At 41.3% G+C, this 14,462-nt stretch overlaps 1 protein-coding gene across 1 annotated transcript in view; it reads right to left on the reverse strand.

Moving 5' to 3' along the window:
• Window positions 1-3,924: 3,924 nt before the first annotated feature.
• Window positions 3,925-14,462, reverse strand: part of CDH1 (cadherin 1) — a 191,308-nt gene continuing 180,770 nt past the window's right edge. Inside the window, exons 13-17 of the mRNA XM_069085497.1 lie at window positions 13,989-14,213; window positions 11,686-11,916; window positions 8,609-8,739; window positions 7,658-7,801; window positions 3,925-5,652 (exon numbers count right to left, since the gene is read on the reverse strand). Of these exons, the coding sequence (XP_068941598.1) occupies window positions 5,443-5,652; window positions 7,658-7,801; window positions 8,609-8,739; window positions 11,686-11,916; window positions 13,989-14,213 (941 nt within the window). The 3' untranslated portion in view covers window positions 3,925-5,442. The remainder of the gene's footprint in view (window positions 5,653-7,657; window positions 7,802-8,608; window positions 8,740-11,685; window positions 11,917-13,988; window positions 14,214-14,462) is intronic.

Below are 14,462 nucleotides of genomic sequence, written 5' to 3' on the forward strand. Positions count from 1 at the left end.
CCCCTGGGTAAGTCATTTAACTTGTTTGCCTCTGTTTCCCCACATGTAAAATAAGGATAATAATAGCACCTACCTCTGGGGTTGTTGTGAGGACCAATGACATAACTGTAAGGCACATACATCTTTGGAACATAAGGCTCCTCACCTACCCCCTTACCCACCTCTCAAGATATTTCTTTCTTTCCTTTTCCCTACTGGAATCATGCATCATCAGTTAATGAAAAAATTAAAGCAGTTTCCTACCCCAGTCATTCATGGGAGCACAGAGCTTACCCTCGGTTCTCAAAGGTGGTGTCACTATGGGATCTCTGCCATCCATAGCCCCAGTTACAGACTAAATTTGTTTTCTGTGAACCAACATAGTTAATTATAGAAGAACATCACCAGGAGGCTGGCCACCTGGTGGTAATTATTTTTGGGGTGCCCCTCTAGCTCAATTCTGACTTTTTAAGCTACAGTTTCCCCTTGGGACATCCCTCAGCACCCAAGGCCTCCACATCCTGGAATACCCATGAGCTCTTGTGGCTTTCTCACTGTGAAATATCCCTCTGCTGTGCTAGAGGGCATTGGTGAGATCTTCCCAAGGCCTCCATTTTAGGGAGAGACCCAGTCTGGCCAAACTTTATTCACCTTCTGGCTTGACTTCTGATTTTTCAGACTTTGACATCACCATCCATACACATACACACACACATACATCACCTCTTCACACCAGTATAACCCCACCCCCACTTATCAGCATCTATTAGAACATGGACTCCCAGAGGGCAGGGGCTTTCTTTTTGCTTGTATTTCTACCTCCAGTACTTGGTATAAAGCCTGGCACATAGTAAATACTTAATCAATGTTACCTGTAAAGAAGAAACTGGAAAGCCTTGCTGGGCAAAGAAACCAACCTTTATTAAGAGAAACAAGGTGGCATCTACAGTCTTCCCAGTATGGTCTGAAACCCCAAGATACAAAAATCACAGTTCTTTATGTGTCTCTTGATTCAGGTACGGTGTAAATGGCCTTGTTTTGGCACAAGTCAGTGCCCTTTTGTGTCATTCAGCTTGGCACAGTCACAATCATATTTTACCCAATAGGTCAGGCCATCCAATCACATCATGAACCTAGGGCAGCTCAGTAAGTTTTAATTTAAAAATGATCATTATGATTACATCTTAATGCACAGTCTAGGTTAACACAAGTATTTACCTGGTGCTATGGCATATTGGTTACACAGGTTTCTTACTCAGGACTGTGTTCTTACTATAAATCAGTTATTTCTTACCCTAATGATTACAGGTAATAAAAGATTAGCAATACGGAGCAAAACACTCAAGGCATTGATTAATGTTTTTCCTTTCATGCCTTGCTATGGCAACCCATGAGACCCACCTCCCCCCCAAAAAAATGGCCCTCAATCTGGGTACAGATCTCTTCTGCTTCTGTAGTGATAGTAGCCAAGTGGTAGTAAAGAGGAGAGATATAGCTAAGAATCCTACACGTTTTAGAGAATCAATAAACACTAATATGGCACTCCTTATCTAAACATGAGCCTGTTGTCCAGTGACCAGTGAGGGAGCACATTCCTGGAGGAGCTGAATCTGAGAATACAGAGGAAAGAAATAAGTGCCAAATGGAAGAATGGATGGCTCATGGGTACCCCTTGGAAAGGCAAAGATAGGACTGGGCAGAGTGTTTTCTCCTACCCAAAAATTCAACGAGAAACATTTTTTGTGATCATCATGTATTAGTATGTTAGTACTAAGAATTTACAAGAAAACTGCCATGAAATAATTGAACCTTATGCCCCAACATGCAACGCTGAGAATGTAGGAGAGAAATTCTACAGAATTTGATGAGACCCTACAAATCCAATCAATGTATACTTTCAAGCTTGGTGATTGTACTGTGAAGGTAAGGATGGGGAGAAATATGTGGGGATGTGGGAAAACATGGTGCAAGAAGGAAGAGTAAATCCAAGACTTATAGCTAAGCTTCATGGCTCTATACCATAAACACTTTCTTTAAAAAAAATTAATGTTAGACACTGGATATATCAAGGACTAAATAACATCATAATGAATTAGATCTCATTTTAACAGGGAAAGGCTTATTATTGATAAATGCCCATAAGTTAAAGCCTACCTTGGATTTAAGAGAAAAATACAGTCTTAAAGAAAGAGACTGAGAGGTAAAAGGGAGAAAAAAATTTCAAGGGTTGACCTGGAAAGAATCAACACCAGGAAAAGGAAAAAGATGGTGGACTGGGTGGTGAGATAGGGGAGGGGACTGAGCTTCAACAGAGAAAGGAGAGATCAAGGAGGGCCTTTGGTCCAGCCCCAGAGGCTCTTTTACAGAAAGCTATTTCCCATCCATATATCAAAATCATTTGAGAGGGGTGGCTAGGTGGCACAGTGAATAGAGCACCGGCCCTGGAGTCAGGAGGACCCGAGTTAAAATCCAGCCTCAGACACCTAACACAAAAACTAGCCATGTGACCTTGGGCAAGTCACTTAATCCCAATTGCCCTCCAAAAAGCAAAAAAAACCCAAACCATTTGAGATTCCTTGAAAGATATAAAGCTACAAATAACCCTGTGCAAAGGCCTGCTGGTAATAACAGTAGATGAAAAATTAAACAGGAAGATTCATGGTTGCCAACATGATGGAATGTATCCAGAGCAGAGCTCAGATCAAGGAGGTACTTGGTATGGATGGTGAGTCTTCCAAATGTTTTGATTATGAAGGACATTATGCTAATGACATTAAATCCCAAAGGACTGCTCTCTTTTCCTAGAAGAGTTGTAATCTCTCAGAAAGTTGGGCTTTGTAGGAAGGAAAGGCCAAATGGATGAAGAATGTCAATTGTCCAGATTTCATGCATTTGGATAGTGTCAAGTCTAACCCCAGATGGAAAACTGGGGCCCAGAGACTCAGTTAAATGGCTTACCTAAGGATCACAGGGATATCAAGCATCAGAGGGGGTGATAGAAATATATAATACCTATAGGTAATATATACATATGTATACCTGCGTATATGCTGTTACTATGAGTCTCTTCAATATGCCCAACTCTCTATGACCCCACTGGGGGTTTTCTTGGCAAAGATAATGGAATTGTTTTTAATTTCGTTCTCTGGATCATTTTACAGTTGAGGAAACTGAGGCAAACAGGGTGAAGTGACTATCCCAGGGTAACACAGTTAGTATCTAAGGACAGATATGAACTCAGGTCCTCTTGACTAAAGGGCCGGCATTCTATCTACTGTGCCACCCAGCTGTATATTTATGTATTAAATGTATAGTCTGTATGGGGTTAGTCCAGGTATTTTTTGGGGAAACATCCAACTGGATAGAGTATAGGACCTATACTATTCTACTTCTTACATTTACTAGTTGTGTGACCTTGGGCATGTCACTTAATCTCTCTCCATCTCAGTTTCCTCATTTGTCAAATGGGAGTGATGATAATACCTATACCTGCTTCACAGGGTTATAGTGAGATGATAGTAAAGTGCTTTGCCAGCCTTAAAGCACTGTGTCATCACTAGATATTATTGGGGTGGCTAGGTGGCACAGTGAATATAGCACCATATAGCACCGGCCCTGGAGTCAGGAGGACCTGAGTTCAAATCCGACCTCAGACACTTAACACTTACTAGCTATGTAACCCTGGGCAAGTCACTTAACCCCAATTGCCCTGCCTTCCATCCTCCAAAAAGCAAAAAACCACTAGCTATTATTAATTGTTGCTGTGGCAAAACAAAATCTATCAATTAAAAAATCCTGTTGGACATGGAACTTTTTAAATAATAGGAAATTTAATATTTAGTATTAATTCATGACACTCTCAGGGAGATCTGAGCCTTGGAACCACCACATTTATCTTGAGGCACAAGACCATGGTGCCTACTCGAATAAGAGAACAGTCTGACAACAGTTTAACAAAATTATTTAATAAAATTTATAAAAATGCATTTTCAAGGGCTTAATTTTCATCAACATGGATCACAGCTGTCATCCACACCCACACTGTACAAAATTTAAAAGGACCTGAACAGATACATTCTAGAACAGTGCTAAATCATCACAGATTGTTTGGCTGCAAAAAAGCAGGAGACATTTCAGGGGCCCAACAAACGGGGTACTGCAAAAAAGGAAAATAGGAATCGCCAATGCCATTTGTACAAAATGTTTCCTTTGTGTGTGGCAATGGCAATTTAGTCTAAGCCAGGGGTGGGAAACCAGGTTTGACCAAATAAATACTTTTATGCAGGGGATCTGTCCTGTAAAGTCTGGATTCAGTCAAAGGAACTTACTTGAGGACCCACAGGTGGCCTCGAGGTTGCAAGTTCCCCACCCCTGGGCTAAGCTCCTCAACTGCTGATCTAATGAAAGGGGGAGAAGCCCTCAAACCAGTTTTGTCTATCTCCAGGAAAGATATCTGCTTGCTAACTTCCTCAGTTTTTTCTTGTTATCTGTCTGCTAGTGCGTCCAGAAGACATGACCTAAGTAGGTACTTAGGAAATCTGTACAGAAGCTAGAACCAAATGTTTAGCCTGCAGCTCTCTTCCTGGATGGAATTCTCACCTCCAAGGACATATTAAAGCTTCCTTCACGAGTCTGTTGCGTCCACTCTAACCTATCATCTCCAGGCCTTGGTGATTGCACCATCAACACTTCCCTAGTTGGTGCATTGCTATTTCATTCTATTAATTATGAGATACAGAGAAAAAAAAAACACCCCTATTTTCTGTTAGATTCCCTTTCTGCGACATCTCAACAGAATTCCAATAATAATAACGACACTTACATGACCAGTATTCCTTCACAAACTTGAGATATATTTGTACATAGTACTGGTGAGAAAGGAAAACTCATGAATAACATGATTGTCAAGCTTATAAAATGGCCGTGGCCAGTCACAAACCTCTTGCCCACAAATGTCAAGTAAAAAGGTATGTGCTTCTGAGAGCTCCTGCCTGGGAAGATGTGATGATACAAGAAGGAAGGAATTGATTTAGAACCAAAGTAAAAATAATAAAAAAAAAACATTACACACATTTAAAAAGGGGGTGCAGAGGTAAAGGAGAGAGGGGGCTGGCTGCCATCTGTTTTCATTATTAATTTAGGCAGAGTCCCAAAGAAGCACCCAAGAGCATGGGACTCTAAGACTGGAAAATGGCCTGTGAAACAGATTTTCTTTACTTGCTGAAACATTTACTCATGTCTTGCAAGAAATTAAAGGATGAAGAGTGGGAACACAGAGAATTGATACTAGCTTGAAAATAGAAAACTAACCTTGTAAATTAGCAATAATTCCTATTTGTGTTATAGAGTGGAGGGAGGCAGGGACAGAATGGACCTAACAAGCGCCCCTTTCCCCGTGCCTGGGGATGACACAGCTCCTGGAGACTGTTTCTTGACTCTGTGAACCCCAGGCTCCGTCTGCCCTCAGTCATCCTCTCCTCCGCCATACATGTCAGCCAGCTTTTTAAAGCGATTGCCCCATTCGTTCAGGTAATCGTAATCCTGGTCTTCGTCGGAGGCAGAAGAGTTGAGGGAGCTTAGGGAGGCTGCATCAGATCCGCTTCCTTCGTAGTCAAACACCAGCAGAGAGTCATAAGGGGGTGCTGTGGGGTCACTATCAGCAGCTTTCAGGTTCTACGAGAAGGTGGAGAACAGATCTTGTAGTCAAAGAAGGCTCATGCTCATCGCGGCACAAGATGACATTAACAAAAGGCATTAATTAAACACTCTGCTACTTATGCTTCCAAACAGCTGAAGGGGAAGGGAAAAGGCATTTATTAAACTAATAAGTGCTTTACAAATATTGTCTCATTTGATCCTTCCAACTGGGAGCTAAGTGCTACTTATCACTCCCATTCTCTGGTTGAGGAAACTTAGGCAGATAAAGGTTAAGTGACTTGCCCAGGGTCACACAAAGCTAGGAAGTATCTGAAACTGGATTTGAACTCAGGTCTTCCTGACTCCTGGCCCAGTGCACTATCAATTGTACCACCTAGCTTCCTGTAAAGTGAAGGTACCTGACTTCCATGGCTGCTGTGCCCTCTTGCTGGTTTCTAAGAGGTAAAGAGAAGGTAATCCTTAAAAAATATTCTAGATAACCTCTATACTGCAAAAATGAGGGGCTATGGGTATGGACATCAATCTATTTCTGTGAGGTGTTAGGTAATGAATTTTGGGAATCACTGTGAAAAACCTCAGCCATCTATCTATACATACATATAGAGATAGACATACACAAACGTTTATTTATTTTTTAATTGAACACCTACATTGCCACCAAAATATTAGAGAATTCTAAACTGAGATTTCAAAAAGACTTGTGAGGTTGACTTGTCCAACACCTTCATTTTTACATTCAAGAAATGAGGCCTCAGTAAGTTTACATGATTTGTCAGAGTTCACAAAGGCAGACAGACCTTTACCCAGGTCCTCCTCCCATCACACCCACTGCCTTCTCCCTCCAGAGTTTTGGACTAAGCCAAGTTGGTGATGAGACATGGAGGACAAGGTACTAAATCTAGACAGAAGGCCTGGGTTAAAATCCAGTTTCTGCTACTTAATAACCTTGGGGGAGGGGCAGCTAGGTGGCGCAGTGAATAGAGCACTGGCCCTGGAAGGGAGACCTGGGTTCAAATCCAGCCTCAGACACTTAACACAAAAACTAGCTGTGTGACCTTGGGCTGGTCACTTAACCCCAATTGCCCTCGAAAAAGAAAATAATAATAATAATAACCTTGGGGGAGAGTTATTTGACCCCTAAGGCTTAGATTGCTTCATCTATAAAAGAGTTAGGTTAAGAGCAGTTCTTATCAGGGCAGGTGTAGAGTAGAGTCAGGAAGACCGGAATTCAAATGCAGCCTCAGACATTTAATACCAGCTCTGTGACTCTGGGCAAGTCACTTAACCCTGATTGTTTGTTTTTAAAGCAGGAGTTCTTTTTCTTATGTGTATCTGTGGAACCCTTCTTGGAATAATGTTTTTAAATGCATACAAGAAGATGCAGAGGATTACAAAGGCAACCAAAGGTTAGTGAAAATAAAGATATCAGATACTTCCCCATACAAGTTCCCCATAAGACTCCCTAGGATTAGAAGATCTAAGATCTTCCCAGCTCAAATTACCATGGATCCTGTTGTCTAGACATACCTTCCCCCATCTCATTTGGGCTCATCTTTTCAAACCTAAGCATAGTCACTAATAAATTTCAGCTTCCACTTTGGTCTGTCCCTCTAGACTCTCAAGATATCTGTGAATCATGACTGATACACAACATCCCAGACTGGTACTATCTGAAAATCTGACAGGTATGCCCATCTGGGCCTTCAGCCAACGTTCCCCAGGAGTTTCTCCCTTGGCCCTGTGCTGTTGACCAGCTTTTGGTGAATGAATATTCTGACGTTTCTAAATTTGAGGAGTTCTTATTTTTGCCATGCAGACTTTCTGGATTCTCTAAGGCTGATCTGAAGTTCAATAAATCCCCATTAAAACAAGGTTTGAGGTTCTACACAGAGAGAAACCACGGAAAGGAAGAAAGAAGACAACTCAGGCCCTTCCTTCCTTCCTTCCTTCCTCTTTGCTGAAAAGACAATCGCTAAGTTTAAACACAGATCACACTGTGGTTCCTGAGCTGTTCTTTTACCTCATCAATGAAATTGCCAATTTCATCAGGATTCGCCGGGCGAGGGCGATACTGGGGGACACTCATGAGTGTTGGTGCCACATCGTTACGAATCACTTCTGGTCGAGCATCCAGGCCCCGGTGCAACTGACTCAGGTCAAAATCCTTTACAGAAAAAAGTAGAAAACAAACAAATTAAAAAAAAATACATACACACACCAAATTATAAGCAAGGGATTACCCCAAATATGCCAAGGGTAAACTTTTACATTATAGACCATGGATTATTCTGGAGAAGTTTTCAGCAGGAACTAAAAGGGCATACCAACTTAAAACATAAAAAGTTAATTATGATGAGTTCCTATAACACTTAAAGATATATATAAACACTAAATGATCAGTGCTGACTTACTGTTAAATACTCATGTATACATTTCTAGAGGCAACACCATGAGATAGAAAGAGTCTTGCGCTGTAAGTCAGCAAAGACCAAAATTTAAACCCTGTTTCTCACATATGCTACTGTCAAATGGGACTCTACCATATAGACTACCTACTTGAAAGAGGTATTGGTGGTTAAATGTGATAATGTGCTATAAAAGCCTTAAAGATATATATGTAAATAATATTTATTTCATTACAATATTATATATTAATATATTATATTAGAGTATTATAATATCATTATATTTATATATAATATAAATATCAACTATCCTCTCTCTATATTAGAACTAGATGAATTTCTATGAAGATAAAAGGAAAGTGTGCTCAGTAAGAGATTCCACATCGCCTAAGTAATTTCTAGCAAAGCAGCAAAAAGATCTGGGCTTGAGTTCAGTCTAGCTATAAAATCAGATTCAACTGAACAAATAAAGGCTGCTTACTAGCCCAGGCTTTAATGAAGGCATAGTAGGGGGGCATAACTGGCCTCTGCCTTTGAACTTTTTTCAAGGGGCTACTTAAACGGACCTGGTCTTCTTCTCCGCCTCCTTCTTCATCATAATAATAGACATTGTCCCGGGTGTCATCCTCAGGTGGCAGTAAAGGTTCTTTCACCGCTGGCCTTCTTCGGATAAAGAGGAGCAGAAGCAGCAGTAAAACTAAGTGATAAGAAACAGAATAATGAGAAGGACGGCAAAGGGCACCAAAGAATAATGAAGTGGCAAAAAGGCCCATCTACAATTAGAATCTGGTCCAGTCCCATGTGAATGGGCCAGGTGGGAGACCAGTTAGGGATGCTCGAAGAAGTGTGAAATTAATATCATCATAACTCAAATTCGATTTTTTAAAAATTTCAACACTAAGTTTCACTGGTTCAGTTATTTTTCACTGTAAATAAACCACAGAGGACATGAATAAGGATCTCTTGTCCCTATCAAACATGAAAGACACCTTAAATAAAATTACAACCCCAAATCTATACCGATTTCATAAGAAGTGGCAAAGTTGAGTTCATTGTTAACCTTATTACTGACCAATAAAACAACTAGATGAAATGCGTCATAATACACACATAGCTTTAAAACCCCCAGTCCAATGTATTATGTGGGCGTGGTGGTGATCCTGAGTCAAATGTAAGATCCGGTTGGTCCTGCCAAGTAGGAAAGGATTCTAATATAAGCCCAATAACAGACCCTACTATAAGTTACTGGATTTGGAAAAGCTCGTCTCAAGATTGGATACGGTGTGGGTAGACCCATCAAAACTGTTTAATAACTAATGTGGAAATATGTATAACATGATTGCACACATATAACCTATATCAGATTGCTTGCCATCTTGGGAAGGTGGCAGGGAAGGGAAGGAGGAAAAAATGATCCTTACATGTAATTAGAAAAAATAAAATACTATTAAAATATTTTTTTAAAAACTTATGTTCAAACTGGCTTTAAGATGCTCACTTGGTATAACCCTAGATAAATTGTTTATTAACCTCAGTTTCCTTAACTGTCAAATGAAGAAAAGACAACCTACTTTTATGGGGCTGGCATAAAGATCAGATTAAGTAATGTGTTTGAAGCACCTAACAGTGCGATGTGAATATTCTCTGCTGTTATTCTATAATATAATGAGGTTTCTGGCCATACCTACTCTTTCAAGGACCAGCCAGTCCTCTATAGAGAAGCTGGGATCTCTTTCCTGGGAGAAAGCACCTGGGACATAGGACTGGCTAAATCATTAGTGCCTAACTTCAGTGCATATTTATTGTTCCCACTGCTGGACTGATAAACCCTACAGATCTCTTCCTATTTGTATCCCCAGGGCACATAGCACAGTGCCTGACACCTAATAAATTATTATTGCTTAATAAATGCATACAGACAAACTGAAGCAAATGCTATTGAAATAAAAATACAACATGGCGCACTTAGTCAACATTAGGATTTCCTGTCATTCCCAAGGCAGTCCTCCTCCTCTAAGAAGTGACCTAAAAGTGCCTTTTCTGACTTAGGGGGACCCAGTGGGGAGCTGATATCCACAGACCCAGGAGAACTGTGAAACTTCTCAACTTCCATAGCGATAGGACAGCATGGGAGAGGGGGTATCCGAACAGAGAAAAAAAAAAGCACCCTAACACATGACTACTGTGAAGACACAGGGTCCAAAGTACCAAGCAGACCAGCAGTGGTCAAAGTAGTGGGAACACATTCCAGGGCAAAAAATCTCATAGTCGTTCAACCACAAAACACTTGCTAATAATCTCTTATTTCCAAATTTAAGCCTCAGTTTCCAGATTCTACTCAATATAACTTGGTTTCAACCTATCTACTCCCCAAACCCATTTTCCCTTCCCATCAACAACCGGTTCAAAATGTCTATTAAATGCCCATTATATGTGTGAAATGCACTGAAAGGAAACTAGCCAATGGCACAATCCCTGCCCCCTAGGAGTCAGCATTCTATGTAATGGGAGTGTGGGGCGGGTGGAAAGAATGGGACCAGTATACAAATAAGAATAATCCAGGGGAGAGTGTCATGGGGACAATCTAAAGAGGAAGCTCTAAGCAAATTATAGAAGAAGAAAACTTTCGCTATAGGGCAGGGAATCAGGTACCCGATCTGAGACTTGAGAGAAGAGCATTCTCAAAGGTAGAGATGAAGGTGTTGCAGGCATACTCCTAGGGAAGGGAAGGGAGGAAATGAGCATGCTGAATTCTGAGAATAGGTAGTGGCCAAGTTTGGTAGGATGGACCTGGACTGCTGCCTGTATTTTCTCCTAGAGAGAATAGGGAGCCACTGAAGGTTTCTGGGAAGGTCAATGCCACGGTCATGCCTTAGCAAAGGTTATCTGACAACTGTATGAAGACTGGTGGTTGAGGAGATGAGTTTGCAGGCTCTTAACAAATTTCTTAACAGTTGAGATGAAGGGACAGATGTAAGACCTTGTCCAGGTGAAACAATGAAGCTTCAAAAGACGCTGATGTTTCAGGTCTGGCTGACTTGCAGGGTGCAGGGTAAGGTGTGTGGGGATAGTGGTGCCACAAATAAAATGGAGTTATCTCCTCTCTGCTTTTGTTCACATTGTTCTCCATACCTAGAATGCTAGGTCTCCTACACATCCAAATTCTACTCATCCTTCAAGGCTCACTTTAAGTCCTATTACATGATTACTCCAGCTCACACTGTTATCCCCCCAACCCCCCTTCCTTCTCTAAGTCAAAGCAACCAACATATCCTTTTGGAAACTACAATACAACACCCTAGAGGACCAAAATAGTCAGTTTTAATAACTACTTTCCTGACTCCTCTCCCCTCCTTCTGTCTCTCTGAATGTCTCTACCATGTGTCAGCTATCTTCTTACTCTGCCCCTGTGGCCCCCAACTGGATTGTCTTCTCCCCCATTCCTGCTTTTCATCTCCCTTTTATGTCTTCCTACATTAGACTATAAGCTGCCTGAGAGGAGAGGTTTTTTTTTAGCACAGTGCCTGGCACACAGTAAATACGTGTTTATTTGACACAACCTTCATCATTTGTAGGAGATGAGCCAATGAAGTCCAAGAATAGGGAAGTCCCAGAATATGGCACCTATTAATTAGCCACTTACTCAGCAATGCAAGGATTCCTCCCAGTATTCCCAGGATGGCCGGTACATCCATGCCGGTCTGGGCAATCACACCCGTCTTCACGCACCTGGACACAGCACCTTCACAGTCACACACGTACACTTCCAAGGTGGTCACCTGGTCTTTATTCTGGTTGTCTATCAGCTTGAGATTTATCTTATATTCCCCAAATTCTAATTCTCTCTTTGGCCTCAAAGTCAGAGATTCTCTTGCTGTTAAGAAAACATAAGAAATACAGTTCCCAAAATAAAAAACAAATTCATAGATTCCCTGAAATCTATACTCCACAGGGAGTTCAGGGCACACGGGTTAAGAATCTTTGTTCTAGATTAAAATATGAAAGGGGCTAACCATATTTCAGTGCAACACAAAAGAAGCATCAAAGGGAAATAATCATAGATCCATAAAATTTTAGAAATGGTAGGGACCCTAGAACTTAGGTAAGTCATCCAACCTCTTCACTTTTACAGCTGAACAAAATGTGACTCAAAAGAAACTTGCCCCCAGAATCCAAAACCAGAGTCCAAATTTCTAGTTTTAGTAGAGTTCTTCCTATTAATAAACAAACTATCTACCTGTGCTATGTGAAACATTGGAATGGTGACATAACTGGGGTCATGAAGAACACATTCTCCCATCTCTGCTCCTTTGAACTGCAAAGACAGAGTCAAGTCCTGCATTATATTATACTGTTGGGGAGGGATGACAGCAAGAATCCACCCCCCCAGGGGTGGCTAGGTGGCACAGTGAATAGAGCACTGGCCCTGGAGTCAGGAGGACCTGAGTTCAAATCCAGGCTCAGAAACTTAACACTTACTAGTTGTGTGACCTGGGGCAAGTCACTTAACCCCAACTGCCCTGCCTTCCCCTCTCCAAAAAGTAAAAAAAAAAAAAAAAAGGATCTACCCCCTGAGCTCAAATTCAAGTAACACAGGGGTAGCCAGTAGACACCGATTTGTTCTGGGGAGTATAAATTGACCTAATGGATCAAGTGAAAACCACTGAGAGGCAGACTCAGGGGTTCAGTAAACAATTTCTTTTTTATTTTTTGCTTTTTTTTTTTTTTGGAGGGAAATTGGGGTTAAGTGACTTGCCAAAGGTCACATGTCTAGTTTTGTGTGTAAGTGTCTGAGGGCCGGATTTGAACTCAGGTCCTCCTGACTCCAGGGCCGGTGCTCTATTCACTGTGCCACCTAGCTGCCCCAAGTAAACAATTTCTTAATAAGTAAAAGGCTCCTGCTTCAAGTTAAGATTGGACCACACTTCTGTCGTCCCTTTCAGCTCTATGCTTCTAGAACCATGAACACCTGTTTTTAGCTTGTTATAGAACAGTGTTGGACTTAGAATGCTCTGGAATGCTTTCCGGCTTGACCATTATAAAAAGATTCCAACCAATCTAGATAATTTGGAGGTATATGAGAGAAAAACCCCAAAACCAATCAGACCCTTGGACCCAGAGATTCCAAAAGACAAACAGATCTCATGTAGACCAAAATATTCATAGCAACACTTTTCCCTGTTTGTAATGGGCAAGTGAGAAAAATAGGAGATAACATCTCATTTCTCACCTGGCCACACTACTTTGGGATTTCTCTGACTGCCTTTTCCACCATACCCCAGGAAGGTCCTTGCTGGGAAAATCTCCCCATCCTGTAAGATCTGATCAGCCTTGGGATTCTACCCCATTGTCACCTTCTATCTTTCTGACTGGAGGGTGGAGCCATGAATTCCCCAGGAGGGGATTTCCCACCTGACTATACTATTTTCAATTCAATAAATATTTATTAAACAAGTACTATGTACTATATGCCAGGCACTGTGATAAGTGCTGGAAACACAAATAAAAACATTCTCTGCTCTCAAGGAGCAGAACAATCTAATGGGATTGCACAACACACAAAAGGAAGCTGAAAAGTGGGGCTGGGGCACCAGAGGACATAAGCTGCTGATGGAAAAGGGAGAACTAACTGCAAAGCTTTAAGTCAGTCTCTATGGTGATGAGATTTCAGGGGATCATCTTCTCCTGGAAGAACCATGATGTTCCCAAATGGAAACCAAGCAAAGGGGATGGTGGGACTTCTCTGAAATCTCCACCATGGTCCAACATGGAAGACAGACATTGTCTTTGCTTTTATGTATCTGTATCCCCAGGGCTTAGCACAGTATCTGGCACGTAGGAGGCATTTAACACGTGTTTATTGACTATTACTGACTATGGTAGAAAGAAAATTGAAGAAGCCATGTTCTTCCGATCCTCAGCTTGCAAAGAGACTCAGATACCTACCATTATCATTATAGTCAATAGTCCAGTTAACACTAGCTCCATGCGTTAATTCTGCTGTGAAGGGGGAAGTGTTTGGCGGGAGGTCTGGATCAACAATATTTATAATCTGAGGCTCTGGGTTCCTCTGGCAAATGTCAAAGTTTCGAGGTTCTGGTACTGGGCCATTATCATTCACATCCAAGAGAAACAACTGAAGGGTTCCTGTGCCCGTGGCTGGAGGAGAGCCTAAGAGAAAAGGAGCAGAGAAAGACATCTTAGCAGGAAGAAATTAAGAGAAGAAATGGCCCTGCCTCCCATTTAATAACTTACTTTCCACAGCCTCTAATCTCCTATCATCTTTCAGACATATCCACCCTCACATCAATAAACCATGCTCACCTATAATCAGCCATTCCCCTATCCTAAAAGATTAAATGATAACTAGGCCCTCAGTATTGATTTCATCCAACTCCTTCTTTAATTAAGGAAGCAAAA

This window comes from Petaurus breviceps, unplaced genomic scaffold, assembly GCF_028583685.1.
Source record: "Petaurus breviceps papuanus isolate PSGF00001 unplaced genomic scaffold, PetGlider_PUasm1.0 176, whole genome shotgun sequence".
NCBI lineage: Eukaryota > Metazoa > Chordata > Mammalia > Diprotodontia > Petauridae > Petaurus > Petaurus breviceps.